At 43.8% G+C, this 14,984-nt stretch overlaps 1 protein-coding gene across 1 annotated transcript in view; it reads right to left on the bottom strand.

Moving 5' to 3' along the window:
* Positions 1-14,984, bottom strand: part of KCNN2 (potassium calcium-activated channel subfamily N member 2) — a gene marked incomplete at both ends in the record, with an annotated part of 135,481 nt that overhangs the window by 23,565 nt on the left and 96,932 nt on the right. Inside the window, one exon of the mRNA XM_084252331.1 lies at positions 8,793-8,934. Coding sequence (XP_084108457.1) covers positions 8,793-8,934 — 142 coding nt within the window. The remainder of the gene's footprint in view (positions 1-8,792; positions 8,935-14,984) is intronic.

Here is a 14,984-nt window from a genome sequence, read left to right as displayed (position 1 = left end):
AGACTCTTCCAAACAGGTTTTATGGAGAGAACTTTACCTTAACACCAAAACAAGACCAAAAAAATAAAAAAAAAATCACAAAGTTAAATATCTCTGGTGAACATAGATACAAAAATCATGATCATTGGAATAGATACAGGAAAATCATTGTATTTACAGTGATTTAGCACCCTGTTGATGATTAAAATCCCTCAACAAATGAGTCTACAAAGAATACCTTTCTGTAAATGACAGACTCACAGCCAACATCACACAACTAGTGGAAAAATGAAAGCTTTTTCTTTCAGATCAGGAACACGACAAGGATGACCATTCTCACGGCTGGTACTCAATATAGTGCAGGGAGTCCCAGCCAGAACACACTTCTTATTCTTCCTTTTGATCTGAGAACCTTTCAGATGATCAGAAATTTTCAAATAAGAAATCTCACTACTGGTATTCAGTATAGTGTTGGGAGTCCTATCAAGAACACTTCGATTAGAAAAGGATATAAAAGGTATTCGAATTAAGATGGGAAAAAGTAAAATTATCACTATTTACAGCTGACATCATAGACACAGAAAATCCCAAAGAGACCAGGAAAAATGGTTATTAGATCTAATAAACTGATAGGATACAAAATACACAATGACCTACAGGGTTCCTATCAGCAAATAATGAACTTGTAGGAAAAACAATCCCATTTACAATTGCATCAGAAAGAATTACATACTTGGGAATAATTTTAACCAAAGAAATGCTCCAAGTATTGGAAGAATTAACATTGTTAAATGGCCAACTTAACCATAGGGACAGGCAAGCTCAGTGCAAGGAGTATCAGGAATCCTATGGCATGAAAACAGTTGCATGGCAGGCTAGGAAATAAAACAAATTATGTCATTTCCATATGCATATAATGGGCTAGTGAAAGAGAAGATAAGGAAAACAATCCCATTTGTTACCACCTAAAAATAATTTTTTTTAAGATTATTTATTTATGCATACAAGAACTGGGGTACAGGCTAGAGGTGCGGGGAGTGAGAGGATTCACCAGAGACAGAGTGGGGAGCAGAAGAGGCAGACTGACAGAAATATACTGCTAAGGGGAGCAGCAGGTGAAACAGCAGAGGTCTGTTACACCATGTGGGTAGCTCCCTGGCTGGGGATCGAACTCGTGTTGCAGTGGCTGCAGATAGCTTCATAGGTTGCGTCTTAACCTAAAAATAATTTGATACCACATTGGAGCTCAAGTTCTATCTGGAGGGCACATCACTTCCAGAGAGCAAACCAAAAATCACGGTACTAGAATTGAAAACACGCACAGGATTGGAACAGAACTGACAGCCCAGAAATAAACTCATACAGATAATCTATAGGCAAAGAGCTGACAGTATCCAGTGGAGCAACGGAAGTCTCCTCAATGAATAATAGTGTTGGGGAAACTGTACAGCCAGATGGAAGGGAATGAAACCAGAGCGCCATAAACAAAAATAAAATGAATGAAGGAGATGCATGCAAGACCTGAAGCCATAAGGCACAGAGAAGAAAACGGTACTATGTCCTAAACACCGGCCTTAAAGCTGCCTTTGGGGACTTCACTCTCATGATAAGGCTGACAAGAAATGCAACAAGAGGGCCTCCCCGGTGGTGCAGTGGTTGAGCGCTGGGTTGCAAAGCTGCCTGCAGCCTCTGCAGCGCTAGTTTGATCCCCGGCTGCTCCCCGGCCACCGGAAGAGGGTCCCACATGGCGCGCAGACCTCTCCTGCCGCCCGCTGCTCCCCTCAGCAGTGTACTTCGGTCCTTCTGCCTGCTCTGCTCCCTGCTCTGGCTCTGGTGAATTCTCTCACCCTCCCGCGCTTCTGACTGTATCCAGTGCTTGTATAAATAAATAAATAATCTTAAAAAAAAAAATGAAACAAGAAATGAGAGGAACCACATCAAACGAAAGGGCTTCTACGTGGTGAAAGGAATGATCATCAGAACGTACAGTCATCTTGGTCATAGTCCCCATACAATTCCCAGCCCCCCTTGTTTTGATCCTACACCCCTCTCCCCGCCTCTGTAGTGTGTCACTGATTTAAAGTTTCTTGTTGATTTTGATTTTTACTTTATTATAATTAGTCTTTTTCCTGGCCCCTTATTTAGGTTTTCTAAATTCCTGCTATGATAAAAAACAAATAAATAAAACTCTGAAAAATAAAAAAAAAGAAAAAGAAACATTAAATGCAATTTAAAAAAAAAACCAACAACCTGCAGTCATCTTCTGAGTGTGAGGGGATAAATGTAAATGACCCATCCAATAAGAGGCGAATAGCCCAAATATATCAGCAAAAACCCAGAGACAAAACCCAAACAACTTGATTTCAAAAATAGGCAAAATATCTGAATAGCTACTTCCCCAAAGGAGACTCTTACAGATGGCCCCGAAAAGATGGTCATCATCTCTTATTTTTAGTGAAATGCAAATCAAAACAACAAGGAGGGATATCCCCTTGCACCTGTCAGAACAGCTATTCTCCAAAGTGGGGGAATGCACACATGCTGGGAGTGCAGTGGGGAGAGAAGCGCGCAGACCCCGGGAGGATCCCTCCACAGAACATGGTGCAGGATTCCCAGGAGCTCAGGCACCTGCCGTGTGATGCAGCCATGCTCGCCCGAGCACCTGCCTGTACAACCCAAACCTCTGCTGAAGGGTGTGCACTCCTTGTGCTTAAAGTGAGGTGAGTCAGGCGAATGTGGGGTGAATGTGCAGGCTATGGTCCGTGGACTTTCAGGGCTGCCCTTGACATGGCCTGCGCACGTGCTGATGGACAGTGACGTGTGCTGTGCGTGTGCCTGTGCGTCACGGGGCAGTGCAAGGCTCCTTCAACGAACATTTTGAAAAATAAAGAGATTTAGAATTTGGAGGACAAAACCCAGACTACCCACCACCTCAGAGAATGATGTTTGAGAGTTTAACACATTAGTTATGTCATGAAAGTTTATCCAAAAATGTTTAATTTGAAAGAAATCAGGCTTTTTAAGCTGTCAAAATGTATAACTTGAAAAACCATGTTTTACTGCGTTTTTTACTCTATAATACACCTAAATTAATAACATGGCTTTAAGACTAATTAAATTTCATTTAAAAATACCAGCCTTTCCTCCAAGAGGAAGGTAAAATGAGTTTTTGAAAACATGCATTTTTCTGTCCCTGGGGTTATCTGGAGTGGATATCCTAGAGACATAGACATTTTTACTGCCCTTGCCTGACATAAATATTCTATAAAAATATGTAAAACTAGTTCTGGCCAACAAAATTCTATAAAATGCTCAGTTTTAATGTTATCACTTCATTGGAGCTTTTCCTAAGATCTCTGGTCAGGCACATAAGGAACAATGTCCCACCTCCGTTTCCACAAACAGAGGTTGATATTTGCTGATAAGGGGTAGAGGTCAATTTCAAATGCCTTCATCCTGAGGAACAGGGTGGGGTGTGTGTGGTTTCTGGAGCTCAGTGATAAACCCTGGCTGGGAACCCTGACTCTCCCGTGCTGGGGTCTGCTGCTCGGCCCGCTAGAACAGGAAGGTCATGGTGGCCAGCACTGTTTTGTCCTCTTTTCGTCATGCCGGGTTTAAGTCTCCTGCTTAGCGGTGGGGCCAAGGTGAGCGCACGTATTTCAGACAAAAAATGGGGAGCACTGCCAATGGAAAATGCTGAGAGTTTAGGAAAATGAGGAATTGTGGAGTCAGTGGAAAGCTAGAAGGTCACAGCAATTTCCAGAGCTGCTGGCCTGTACCTGGGAGAGAGGGCATGTCTCACTGCTTAAGAAATTTTCCTGGAATCCATCCACTTTGGAAACTGTCTTGGAGAGGTCTGAGGGTGCCCTGAGGGCAGTGGTGAGGAATTTAGCCTCACCACCCTCCTGCTCTGCACAAAACACACACTATTATTGTAAGAATTTAAAGATACACTGGGCCCTTATTTGATGAGATTCAACAAACACCAGAAGCATCCAAAAAAATAAATAAATTAAAACATGTCCAAATGAATTGATAGTAAGTTGTGTGAGACCTATAAACAGGTTCTGGAGCTTTCTGGCTTATTCACATGTGAGCACCCCAGAATGGCTTCAGTCTAGTGTTTCAGGATTTCTATATCCTGCGGCATAGCAAAAACATCCTTCAGTGGAAAGATGGAAAACAGCAGGAAAATAACAAGGCCTTAGGGTTAGCCCTCACTTTCTCTAAGGTCCAGCTAATTCAAGGCTGTGTTAGAGCATTCTCTGACTGAATTAATAATATAATGCCACCACCCTTCAGGATGAAAGCTACTGAACTCTGACCAGCAACTGAGTCACATTGTGATCTTAAATCAAGACTCTACCACTGGCTAAATTTGACACTGACAGGATTATTAGCAAGTGTTCTTATCCTGAGGTGGTGTGAAACCTTGACTACATTTTTCACTAGCTCCTTGAGCAAAAATTTATAAATCATCAGGAGCTGGGAGCTCTTTAGCCATAACTTTTGTATGAATGGGATGAAACGCACCCTCATGCTGGCTGCAGAATCCATGATAGACTTTCTGAAGTCTACTGGCTTGTAGATCACTATTCAGAGGAACACTTAGCAGAGACTGTTCAGTGTCACTAGAACAGACAAATACCAGACTAAACAGAAGGCCCATAAGACTTTGCCATAAATTCACAGGAATAGAGAAGGGAAATTTATAAAACTCTTGCCTTCTTGCTAAGATAAATGATACTCTTGCCAGTGAGGATTCTCCATGGTTGAAACAGTCGCTGATGTTCATGGGTAAGGGAAAGCTACAGCTTTCAGCATGTTACAGCTGCATGTACAGATAGAAAATGGCAGACAGGATAAATTGTAAAACGCTAAGTGAAACAATTGCTCTCTGTTGCAGAGTTGGAGGACGATGCAGATCTGGCTGATGCTGCCCAAAGCCACGGCTCTGACCCACAGCGCTGTCTGCCCACCTCCTTCACACAGAAGAACAAAGTCCTTTCAACTCATCCACTGTTACCAGCACACCCCCAATCATAAATTCTCAGGTCCTTTGCACCTGCTCAATTACAGGTGGGGGTGTAAAAGAAGAAAAAGCAAGCAAAGACAACCTTGATGGTTAAGAGTGACTTTGTTAGGGAATTCTGTGATCTCATGTTTTAAAGAAAACTGAAAGGAAAAGATGTTTGTTCACTTCTGATTCCTAAGTAGATCTGAGTAACAAGAAAATTTCTACTTGACTTGCTTGAGTAGAATTCTTGTTAAAGCATTTCAGTATCTCAGATCCACATATTTCAGTAGTTCCATAATTATCTATGCATATAGCATTATACACTAACCTAAAAATTGTAAGAACAACTTTGCATGATTGTCTGGGATCCATGGTTTCTATTTCAAGTGAAGAGTGGTAATTTTTAGATAAAGTCATTTGGTTCTTACAAAAATGACCTCTCTTGGTGGTTTAACAATTTCTGCCCAGAGTACTGTAGATCGACCTGAATGTCCTTGGCTCCCCAAAATGTAGCCCATCACAAAAAGGAAGGTATGGAAAAATTTTGAAATGACAACTTAACTTTTTCCCCAATGAAATGTGAAGATCTAAGATCACAGCCTGGAATAATTCCTTAGTTTTATAAATAAAATGCGCATTGCTAATTTCTTTGGCATTTAGATCTACTGGATTTTACTTCAAAATGAAAAAAAGGCACAGAGGCCTACATTCCATCAAAATTTCATAAATACAAGGAAAAGGGAATTCAAATATAATAGAGCACCGAGAAGCATCAGAGATGTGCAGCAAGATGATTCAGGATCATCCGGGGCTCTCTCAGGAGTGTTGTAAATTGTATTTCATTTTCACAACTGATTAAAGGCCAGAGTGGGAGACAGACAGAGACAGAGAGATGAGTCATGGGAAATCTGACATGGTGCATTTTACTTAAGCACGCACTGCAGAAGTCCAAGTGGGAATAAGCAAATGAAAGCCTGAAATAAAAACAAGTCATGTCTAGTCTTGATAACCCCAAAGGGACAGGCTGGTGTTTAAAATTCCTAAAATCAGAAGAAAGGAAAAGGAAAGTTTGTCTGACAAAATAGAAACAAATTTCATTTTAAGGAAATTGACCTTTTATCTATAGTCAATGAAAAATTACTGTCTCCTCTTAGGAATCTATATTCTCAGCCAAACACTCATTAGTTTTAGTTTCTCTCTAGTAGTACTTTGCGGGAACCTCCATTCATATTCTCCTGATCCCCAGGAAATATACAGGGTATACAATCCACTAGCAGAAGCTCACCCCCCGGAAGACCTAGTTCCCTGGACTGGAACATGGAGAGAGTCAGACCCTGCACAGATTTTCAAATAGGGGGCTTGGAGCCTGCACAGATTCTCTGGATGCAAGTGTGTGACTTCTGCCCCGGTCAGCAAAGCCATCATCCTTATGAGGAAGATGGAATGAAGCTCCTCCGCTTGGGAGCAGACACACTATGTCACCACCAGCTCAGTGGGCAGAGATGGAGTCACTGCAAATTGCACCACATACAACACCTCTGTCGTGGCTAGAGACTAAAAGTCACTCAAAACTTCTATTTTTTTTTAAATATATATAAACCTGGTTTTATTGATAGGTAATCTATTCATCAACATTTATGCAGTATCTGCCTTTTTAAAATTTTTATGTTTTATATATTTCTTACATCATTTTTCATTTTTGCACAATGTATGCCTTTTCATCTTGGTTATAGTCCCCATACAATTACATCCCCCTTAAGATCAATCATGAGGCCCGAGCAAGGAAGTAGTTCCAGCAGCCAGGGGAAAGCTGAGCCCATCATATGAGGCTTGAAGGAGCAGATCTGCAGACCACAGCAACAAAGGAAAAGCTTGGAGAGAGAGCGCCCTTGCCAGCAAGGGGAGCCTGGCACGGCCCAGTGAGCCTGTTCACACAAGCCCTGAGTCACACCTCGTTTTAGAACAAAAAGGGGGATGTGGTACCAGGAAGGGAGACCAAGGACGTCGTTTCCATGGGCACGAGGAGGAGACTCTACAAGCACCAGCTCTGCTTTTACAAATAGCATCACTCATGCTCTCTGGGCCCGTGATGGGCCTTCCAGACACGCACCCATGCATATTTAATTCCCCAAGGCTTTCCACTAGACAGTAAAAGCTGTCTTTTGAGGAAAATGGGGAAAGTGATCCAACCGTGAACACGACGGGCCAAAGGGACCGTCATGAAGAAAAGCAAGGTTCACTGAAGAAAAATAAAACCCAGAACACCTGTATTTTTCCTTTACAGGCAAATAACATTGCCCTGTAAATGATGTCCCTCAATGAGCTTTTCCTCAGTTGGGTCTCGAACTCATTATCTCATGACGACTGCTGGTGACCTGAACGCTGGCCGGGGATTCATTTTCTGAGCGTGCTGCCCAGCCCCGTTTCGGACCACCTGGCGGGAGGCCATCGCCCCCGCCTCGCTGTCTAGGAGGGGCGCTCTGTCCTTCCGCTGGGGCTGGCCCTGCAGTCCTCCTGGGCAGCTGCTGCGTGGGCACAGGCCACACTGGCCAGCGCTCAAAAGCCCTTGCATAGAGAGCCTGCTTCTCTCCTGCCGCCCGGGGGTGGACACAGCAGGGTGTGGGTGGGGGTGCTTAACTTCAGAAATGCTGGGGATTTCCTGCTCCGGGCCCTCCCAGTGCGGCCCACACCCTTATGTAGGCAGAAACCCAGCCAGCCCCAAAGCACGCTCTGCTGTCCCTGAATGATCAAGGGGTGAGCGATGAATAGGGCAGGGCCCTGAACATGGCGCGTCAATAGGACACTGCCCGGGGCTCCACACCATGTTATCCCGGAGGCCTCGCGGGTCTTCCTCTGGACAGTGGTGCGCACCAGCCCGGGCCCAGCCAGTGTGTCTGAGCCTGCTGGGTGGCCAGAGGCAGCGCGCCTGTCTCACCTGCTCCAGGAGACTGGCCTCCCTCCTCACCCTTTCTCACTTTGCCTGGCACACTCCTGGGCCAGGGGCCTTGTGCCTGGGTTTTAAGCTCCTCCTGGCTGCACTTCCTTCCAGGGAGCTCTTTCCTCCTCCTGGATGTTCTTCCTTTCCTCTGGGTGCGCCATCCCTCCCCACCTCAGCTCCAAAACCAAGTTTGCTGGCATCAGTTTCTCTGCCTAAGATCCTATTCCTCTCCCTCAGTCCACAGATCAGATCAGAAGCTTTGCTTCCTAATACACTTGTCACGAAGGTCCTTAATAATCGTTTATTATTTATTTTAAATATAGATCTTTCCTCAAAGCACCCGAAAGGAGGACAGGGAGAGTTTCTGTCTTATTTTGCTGAATTTCCAGGACCTAGGATAGCGCCTGGCAGCTAATTGGACCCAGCAAATATTTTAAAAAATAATTAATACAATCTAATATACTAGATGCAGTATCACGGTATTTGTTTAACCCTTTGAAACACCTGACGACTGTCTGACGATCCACGTTATACCAGAGAGGAGAAATTCACTCAAATTCACAGCAGGAAATTAAACTTAAACTTAGAACTTAAAAGAGCTGCAGCTGAAGCACTCGGCTCAGATCTGTTCACCACGTCAGCGCATCGCCCACAAATAGCACTGGAGCACCCTGTGTGAACAGAGCTTCGAGACAAGAATTAAAACCGTCGATGTTCTCTCCCAACATAGAACCAATTTACTGACACTGATTTCCTGCTGTTGAGAGTCCAGATGTCTTATAAGGACTTCTACACGAAGCCCCAACAGCTTAAGTGCCTTCAAAAGTGTAAATAAAGAGAAAATCAAAATCCACTTACCATGATTCCAGTAAGCAAACAAACTCCTTTCCCACAGTAGGTGTTAGGTACCATGTCACCGTAGCCAATGGAGAGAAAGGTTATTGATATCAACCACATCGCTCCCAGGAAGTTGCTAGTGACGTCCTGTTGATCATGGTACCTGGAAAACAGCATAGAAGCCAGGGTTTTACCATCAACCTGCAGGTGGGTCCCCGGGCAGGTTTCCTCCGTGCAAGGAATTCACTTTGTAGCTTCTCCAACTGCTCCAGTCGGAGGCTTGCAAAGCTTGTGATTACAAATAAAACTGAGGTCAGACCCAGAAAACTGAAGGGAAGTTGCTCAACTTTAAAAATAATCAGAGAGACGGCCAATACCAAAACTGCTATTCTCGCCGGTGTGAATGGATGGATGCCCATTTGTCTTTGACAATGCTCTGTCCCGCCCTGAGTTCTCCCAACATGTGTCCAATGGAAAGGATGAAACCTAGTCTCAGTCCACACCTTCCCAGGAGCTGTGCCTTTTCTTCAGCTAGACTGTCTTTTGCCATATTTATTTCCTGTAGGGCCCAAATCCTTGTCATCCTTCAAAATTAATTCAAGTGGGGGTCCTTTCCTGCCTGCTTTTCTCCTGCCCCAGGCTCCCTCAGGACCCAGCGGAGACTTCCACCCCAGGATTTTATGTAACTACCCACCCAGAGGAATTGTACTACAAGCCTATAGTCATCAAAACAGTATGGCACTGGAATAAAAACAGACACATAGACCAATAAATAGAATTGATAGCATGGAAATAAGCCAACTTTTATATGGACATAATGTACCACAAAAGAGTTAAGAATATACAATGGAAAAAAGAAAAGTATTGTTAACAAATCTTCAAAAATTGGGAAACTTAGACAGTCACAGTAGAAAAACAAAACTACATTACTCTCTCATGTCATACACAAAAATTACTAAAGATGGATTGAAGACTTGGATGTAAGACTAGGGACCACAAAATATATAGGATAATATATAGGCAAAACACTATGTATGTCTTCAGTCATGTCTTTGGGGACTTCGTGCCAATGGTAAAGAAAATGAAAGCAAACAAACACATGGGACTATGTTCAACTAAAAAGGCTCTGCACAACAAAAGAAACGATCACTAAAATAAAACACATCCTATCAAATGGGAGAAAATATTCTACACATCATGACAAGGGGCTCGTATCCAAAATCTACAAAGAACTCCTACAACTCAACAAAAAGAAAATGAAGAACCCCATTCTAAAAGGGACAAAAGAGCTGAAAAGAGGTTTTTCTAAACAAGACATACAGATGCCGATTGGGCACGTGAAAAACTGTTCAGCATCATTTATCTTCAAGGAAAATCCAATCAAAATCATGAATAGATAGCACCTCTCTCCTATGAGAATGGCCCATAAACAAACAAACAACAACAAAAAACCAAACAGAAATAACAAATGTTGGCAAAAGTGTGAAGAAAAAGAAACCCTTGTACACGGTCGGTGGGAATGTTGACTGGTCCAGTGCCAATGGAAAACAATATGGTGGTTCCTCAAATGACTAAAAATGGAAATACAATGTGATCCAGCAATTCCAACTCTTATTTATTAAAATAATGCAAAACATTGATTTGAAGGGATTTGTGCACTCCTAGTTCACTGCAGCACTATTTATAGTAGCCAAGTTACAGGCCCAACCTAAGTTGATAGAGCAGCTGCTTCAGAAGACAGGGCACATATACATGACGGAATACTATTCAGCTATAAAAAATGGAAGAACTTTTATCATTTGCATCAACATGCATGGGACTGGAGAGGATTATACAAAGTGAAATAAATCAGGAGAAAGAGAAATACTGGACAATTTGACTTATATAGAGAGAATATAGAGAAACAATACAAATCAACTAACAAAACTACATGGAAAGAAACCCTAGAACTATGATAGTACAACTGAGGCTGCTAGAGGGGGAGGGTAGGAGTAAGGACACAGGGGGTCCAACAGCCTCTAGAAAAGTAGAAGGATGCTTTGGTGGTGGGTGTGGTAAGCTGTTCTACTTCTGAGGAAGTGTAAATCTATTCTCCTAAATAACACACAGTATCATAACTCAGTGTTACCTCTAAAGTATAAAAGCAAATAAAAAAATAAAAACGCTACCTAGGTGGAACTGGAAGGAATTATTCTAAGCAAAGTGAGCTAAAGGAGAAAGACAATACTGGAGGGTTTCACTTCTATGTGGAATCGAGAGAAAGCAAACAAAGGATCAGACAAGCTGTAAGAGTGACCCTTGAAAGCAGCCAGCTTAGATCTGAGACAGGAGGGAGGGAGGGAGAGAGAAGTGGGGGTGGGGAGTTGGGGTAGACAGGGCAGTACGTGGTGGAGGGTGGTGGAGGACTGTGGGTGCTTTAAAGTTGTGGGACTGGATCAAGAAGATGTGGTCCATATACACCATGGAATATTACTCAGCATTCAAAAAAGATAAACACATGTAGTTTGCAGCAACATGGATGGCGCTGGAAGGGATCATGCTCAGTGAAATAAGCCAGAAAGAAAAAGAAAAATACCAGATGGTCTCACTCATAGCAGGAATCTAGAAAACTTAAATAAGGGACCAGGAAAAAGACTAATTATAATAAAGAAAAAATCAAAATCAACAAGCAACTATAAACCAGAGACACACTGTGGGGGGAGGAGAAAGAGGGATTAGGGTCAAAACAAGGGGGGTGGGAATTGTATGGGGACTATAACCAAGATGAAAATGCATACACTGCAAAAATGAAAAATGATGTAAAAAAATACATAAAATTAAAAAAATAATAATTAAAAAATAAAAAATAAATAAAGTTGTGGGGACCCCCACCTGAGGGGAGAAATCCTATATGAAAAAATAAACAAGGCTGTTGAAAAAAAAAATAAAAATTTGTAACCTAAGAAAGAAAAGAGACAGATGCAAGGGAGATGCTAGAAGTTATAACGACACAAACACAGCCTTAGGAACTTGAGGCTGCCAAAGAGGAGGTCACATGAGTGCCACTGAGAATGGAGACACAGGGTCAGAGGCAGCGGTGCCAGGCTACCTGCGAAGTCCCTTCATGGGGCTTCCGCCAAGAGTCAGTTTCCATTTCCATAAATTATACGATCCTTTATTCACTCTAACATACCACAATGAGGTTTTAGTCATACTTTGAGTTTATTTGGCCTGTGAACCCTACTTGGAATTTTTCCTTCTCTTTAGTTCATTTGGAAAAGTTAAATAGCTGAACATCTCTCTCCCCACCCCTCCTGTCCCTACCCCTTCTCCAAACCCTATCCTGTGAGAGTGTATATATGGGGGGGGGTCGGATTCTATAAAATCTTTGCTTTTTTTTCCCTGTGTTAACCTTGGCTGGTGAGGATCTCATTCCGCCGACACAGCTTCCATGGTGGGGAGAGCCACGAGCAGTGATGTTGTGTCTAAGAGCATAAGCTTCCTTTAAAAATAAAGCTCAAAGACACAAAAGGAAAAGAGGCGGAGAACCCAAAAATGTGGGTTTTCTGACTTGAAGAATTACATTATGTTTCCCTGAAAAGATGACAGAGTGTTTGTTGAATGACTACTCATTTAGGCGTTTTTGTCCATGTTAAATTGAGTTCAGAAATGACGTGCCTGTCACTAAGTTAAGTCTTAGCTCTCAAACCGAAGCAATTATTTGATAACTATGTTTAAAAACTATAGAAAGACAAATAGCAGATGATTTCATGCATATATGGAATATCAAGAAACAAAGGAACAGACAGAGCCCGATCAAAACAAACCCTACAGGTCCTACCGCAGAACTGAGGCGCCCGGAGGGGTAGGAAGGAGGAGATGTGATGGACACTGTGGGTGCCTTGGTGGGGGGTGTGGTGTGGTAGCATGCACCTGAAGAGGTATGAACTTGTACCCCTAAATTACATACAGTGTTAGAAACCAGGTTACCACAATTCAAAAAATGGTACAACTGAAAAAAAAAAAATAAAACAGTAAGAACACGGACAGTGTCACATTAACATAGGCTAAAGAGTCCTGCAAGGATGGACCAGAGAGCTGTGCTGCATTCAGAGGCTCTGATAAAGGGGCTCAGCGACACATACCGGCTCTAGGCAAGCTAAGAAGCCCAGGGAAACAAGGCACGATGAGGGACAGAGACCCCAGGGTGTTTCCAGGCATCAGAAAAGACGTCCCTGAACTGAGAGCTCCACAAGGCTGTAGCTGTCACTTCCAGGAGACCTGGGGTGCTCTTTGAATCACCCAACCAACCAACCTACCTGCCTGCCTGCCTACCTCTGTGTCTGTCTATCTTATCTATTTTTTTTAAAAGATTTATTTATTTATACATACAAGAGCTGGGGTACAGGCCAGAGATGTGGGGGGTGAGAGGATCCACCAGAGACAGAGCAGGGAACAGAACAGGCAGACTGACTGAAATACACTGCTGAGGGGAGCAGGGAGTGAATCAGGAGAGGTCTCCTGCGCCATGTGGGTTGCTCCCTGGCCTGCTGGGAATGGAACTCGTGCTGCAGAGGCTGCAGATTGCTTCATAGTGCAGTGCTTAACCCCTTGTGCCACCAGGGAGGCCTTATCTGTTTGTCTTTCTACTGAGCTGTCAGTCTACCTGCATTTCTGTCTGTCTGTCCTTCCATCCATCTTATTTATAAAACACCCTTAATAAATAAGGTATTATAAAATGTAATCTCCTGACTGTGATGTGGAAAGGAAAAAACAAGTAACTTGCAATAAATCAAGTGTGTCAGTGTCTAAAAGCTTGAGCAAGGCGCGTAGCAGACACGCGCCCTTAGCCCCGTGCCCCTGAATGTGCAGCAGCGAATGCAGTTGGAGCAGATCAAGTGTTGCTCTCGCAGTTCTGATGCCACCGGGCACTGCCATAGCTGCTGAGAGTTTGTGACATGGGAAAAACTTTGGATCAAACTGCAGAGAAAAGAAATTTTCCTTCCATTTACACACTAAACAGATTTATTTAAATCCCGTCACCTGCAACCACACGGACAGACCTGGAGGGCATTAACCTTCGTGAAGTCGGTCAGATGGAGAGAGACAGACATCCTATGATTTCACTCAGATGTGAGGCATAAAGAAAGAAAATGAAAGCACTAAATGAAACAAAAATTAACTTTTTGACTAGAAACCAAATGAGTGGTTACTAGAAAGGAAGGGGCGGGGGAGGCTGGAAGGGTAAACTGGGGTACAGGGGCCAGCAGGGGTGAAGGGCAGCACCGGCCTTTCAGTGACGAACATGAATGATGACACACCTGACGCTGACATCATGCTGATATCAAATGAAAAAATTCAAATAACAATGACGATTAAGTGTCTGTTACAAATGAGCGAACATATCTGGTTTAGAGTGAAAATGGACTTAGGTCCACACTATGAAAATTACAAACAGGGCCTTCCCTGGTGGTGCAGCAGTTGAGCACTGGGCTGCGAAGCTGCCCGCAGCCTCTGTCGTACCGGTTCGATCCCCGGCCACCGGCGAGGGTCCCACGTGGCGCATAGACCTCTCCTGCTCCGCCCGCTGCTCCCCTCAGCAGTGTACTTCGTCAGTCTGCCTGTTCTGTTCCCTGCTCTGGCTCTGGTGAATTCTCTCACCTTCCCATGCGTCTGACTGTACCCAGTGCTTGTATAAATAAATAAATCTTTAAAAAAAAAAGAAAATTACAAAAAGACACAGAATGTCTAGCAGAGCAGCCAAGGTCAGGTGGGAGGCAGAACAGTTCTTTGTTGGGTCCAAAGTTTCCCACGCAGCACAGATTTCAGGACAACCATCCCTGAGCCCCCAGTGACCAGCAAAATAACCCTTCAAATGCCCCCTGGGCAGGACCACTGCAGCTGAGGCCCTGCATCCAGGGTCTCAAGGCACTTGGGACTCCTTGTGGCCCCAAGAAAATCTGGAGCTGGCCTCATATCAACCAATCTGGAGAGCATTAAAACTAGAAGCCCTCGCATTTGGGACAGATCACACTCACTGGCCCCTGCTGTGCCCCTCGAGAAGGTCTTTCAAGTCCTGAAAGATTTTCACTAGGACAAACATTTCTGACCCGCTCCTCACGCCACCCCTTCCCTTGAGTAGATCCCCCCCAGCACTCTGTTTAAGCTCCCGGGACCACCTCAGTCCCTGCAGCTCCCAGGCTAGGCCCCTGCAGGCACTGAGGGCTCCTGCAG

Source organism: Talpa europaea, assembly GCF_964194135.1.
Source record: "Talpa europaea genome assembly, chromosome: 13".
NCBI classification, from domain to species: Eukaryota; Metazoa; Chordata; class Mammalia; order Eulipotyphla; family Talpidae; genus Talpa; species Talpa europaea.
Note: the sequence above shows the minus strand (reverse complement) of the source record. Positions and strands in the feature narration are given on the sequence as shown.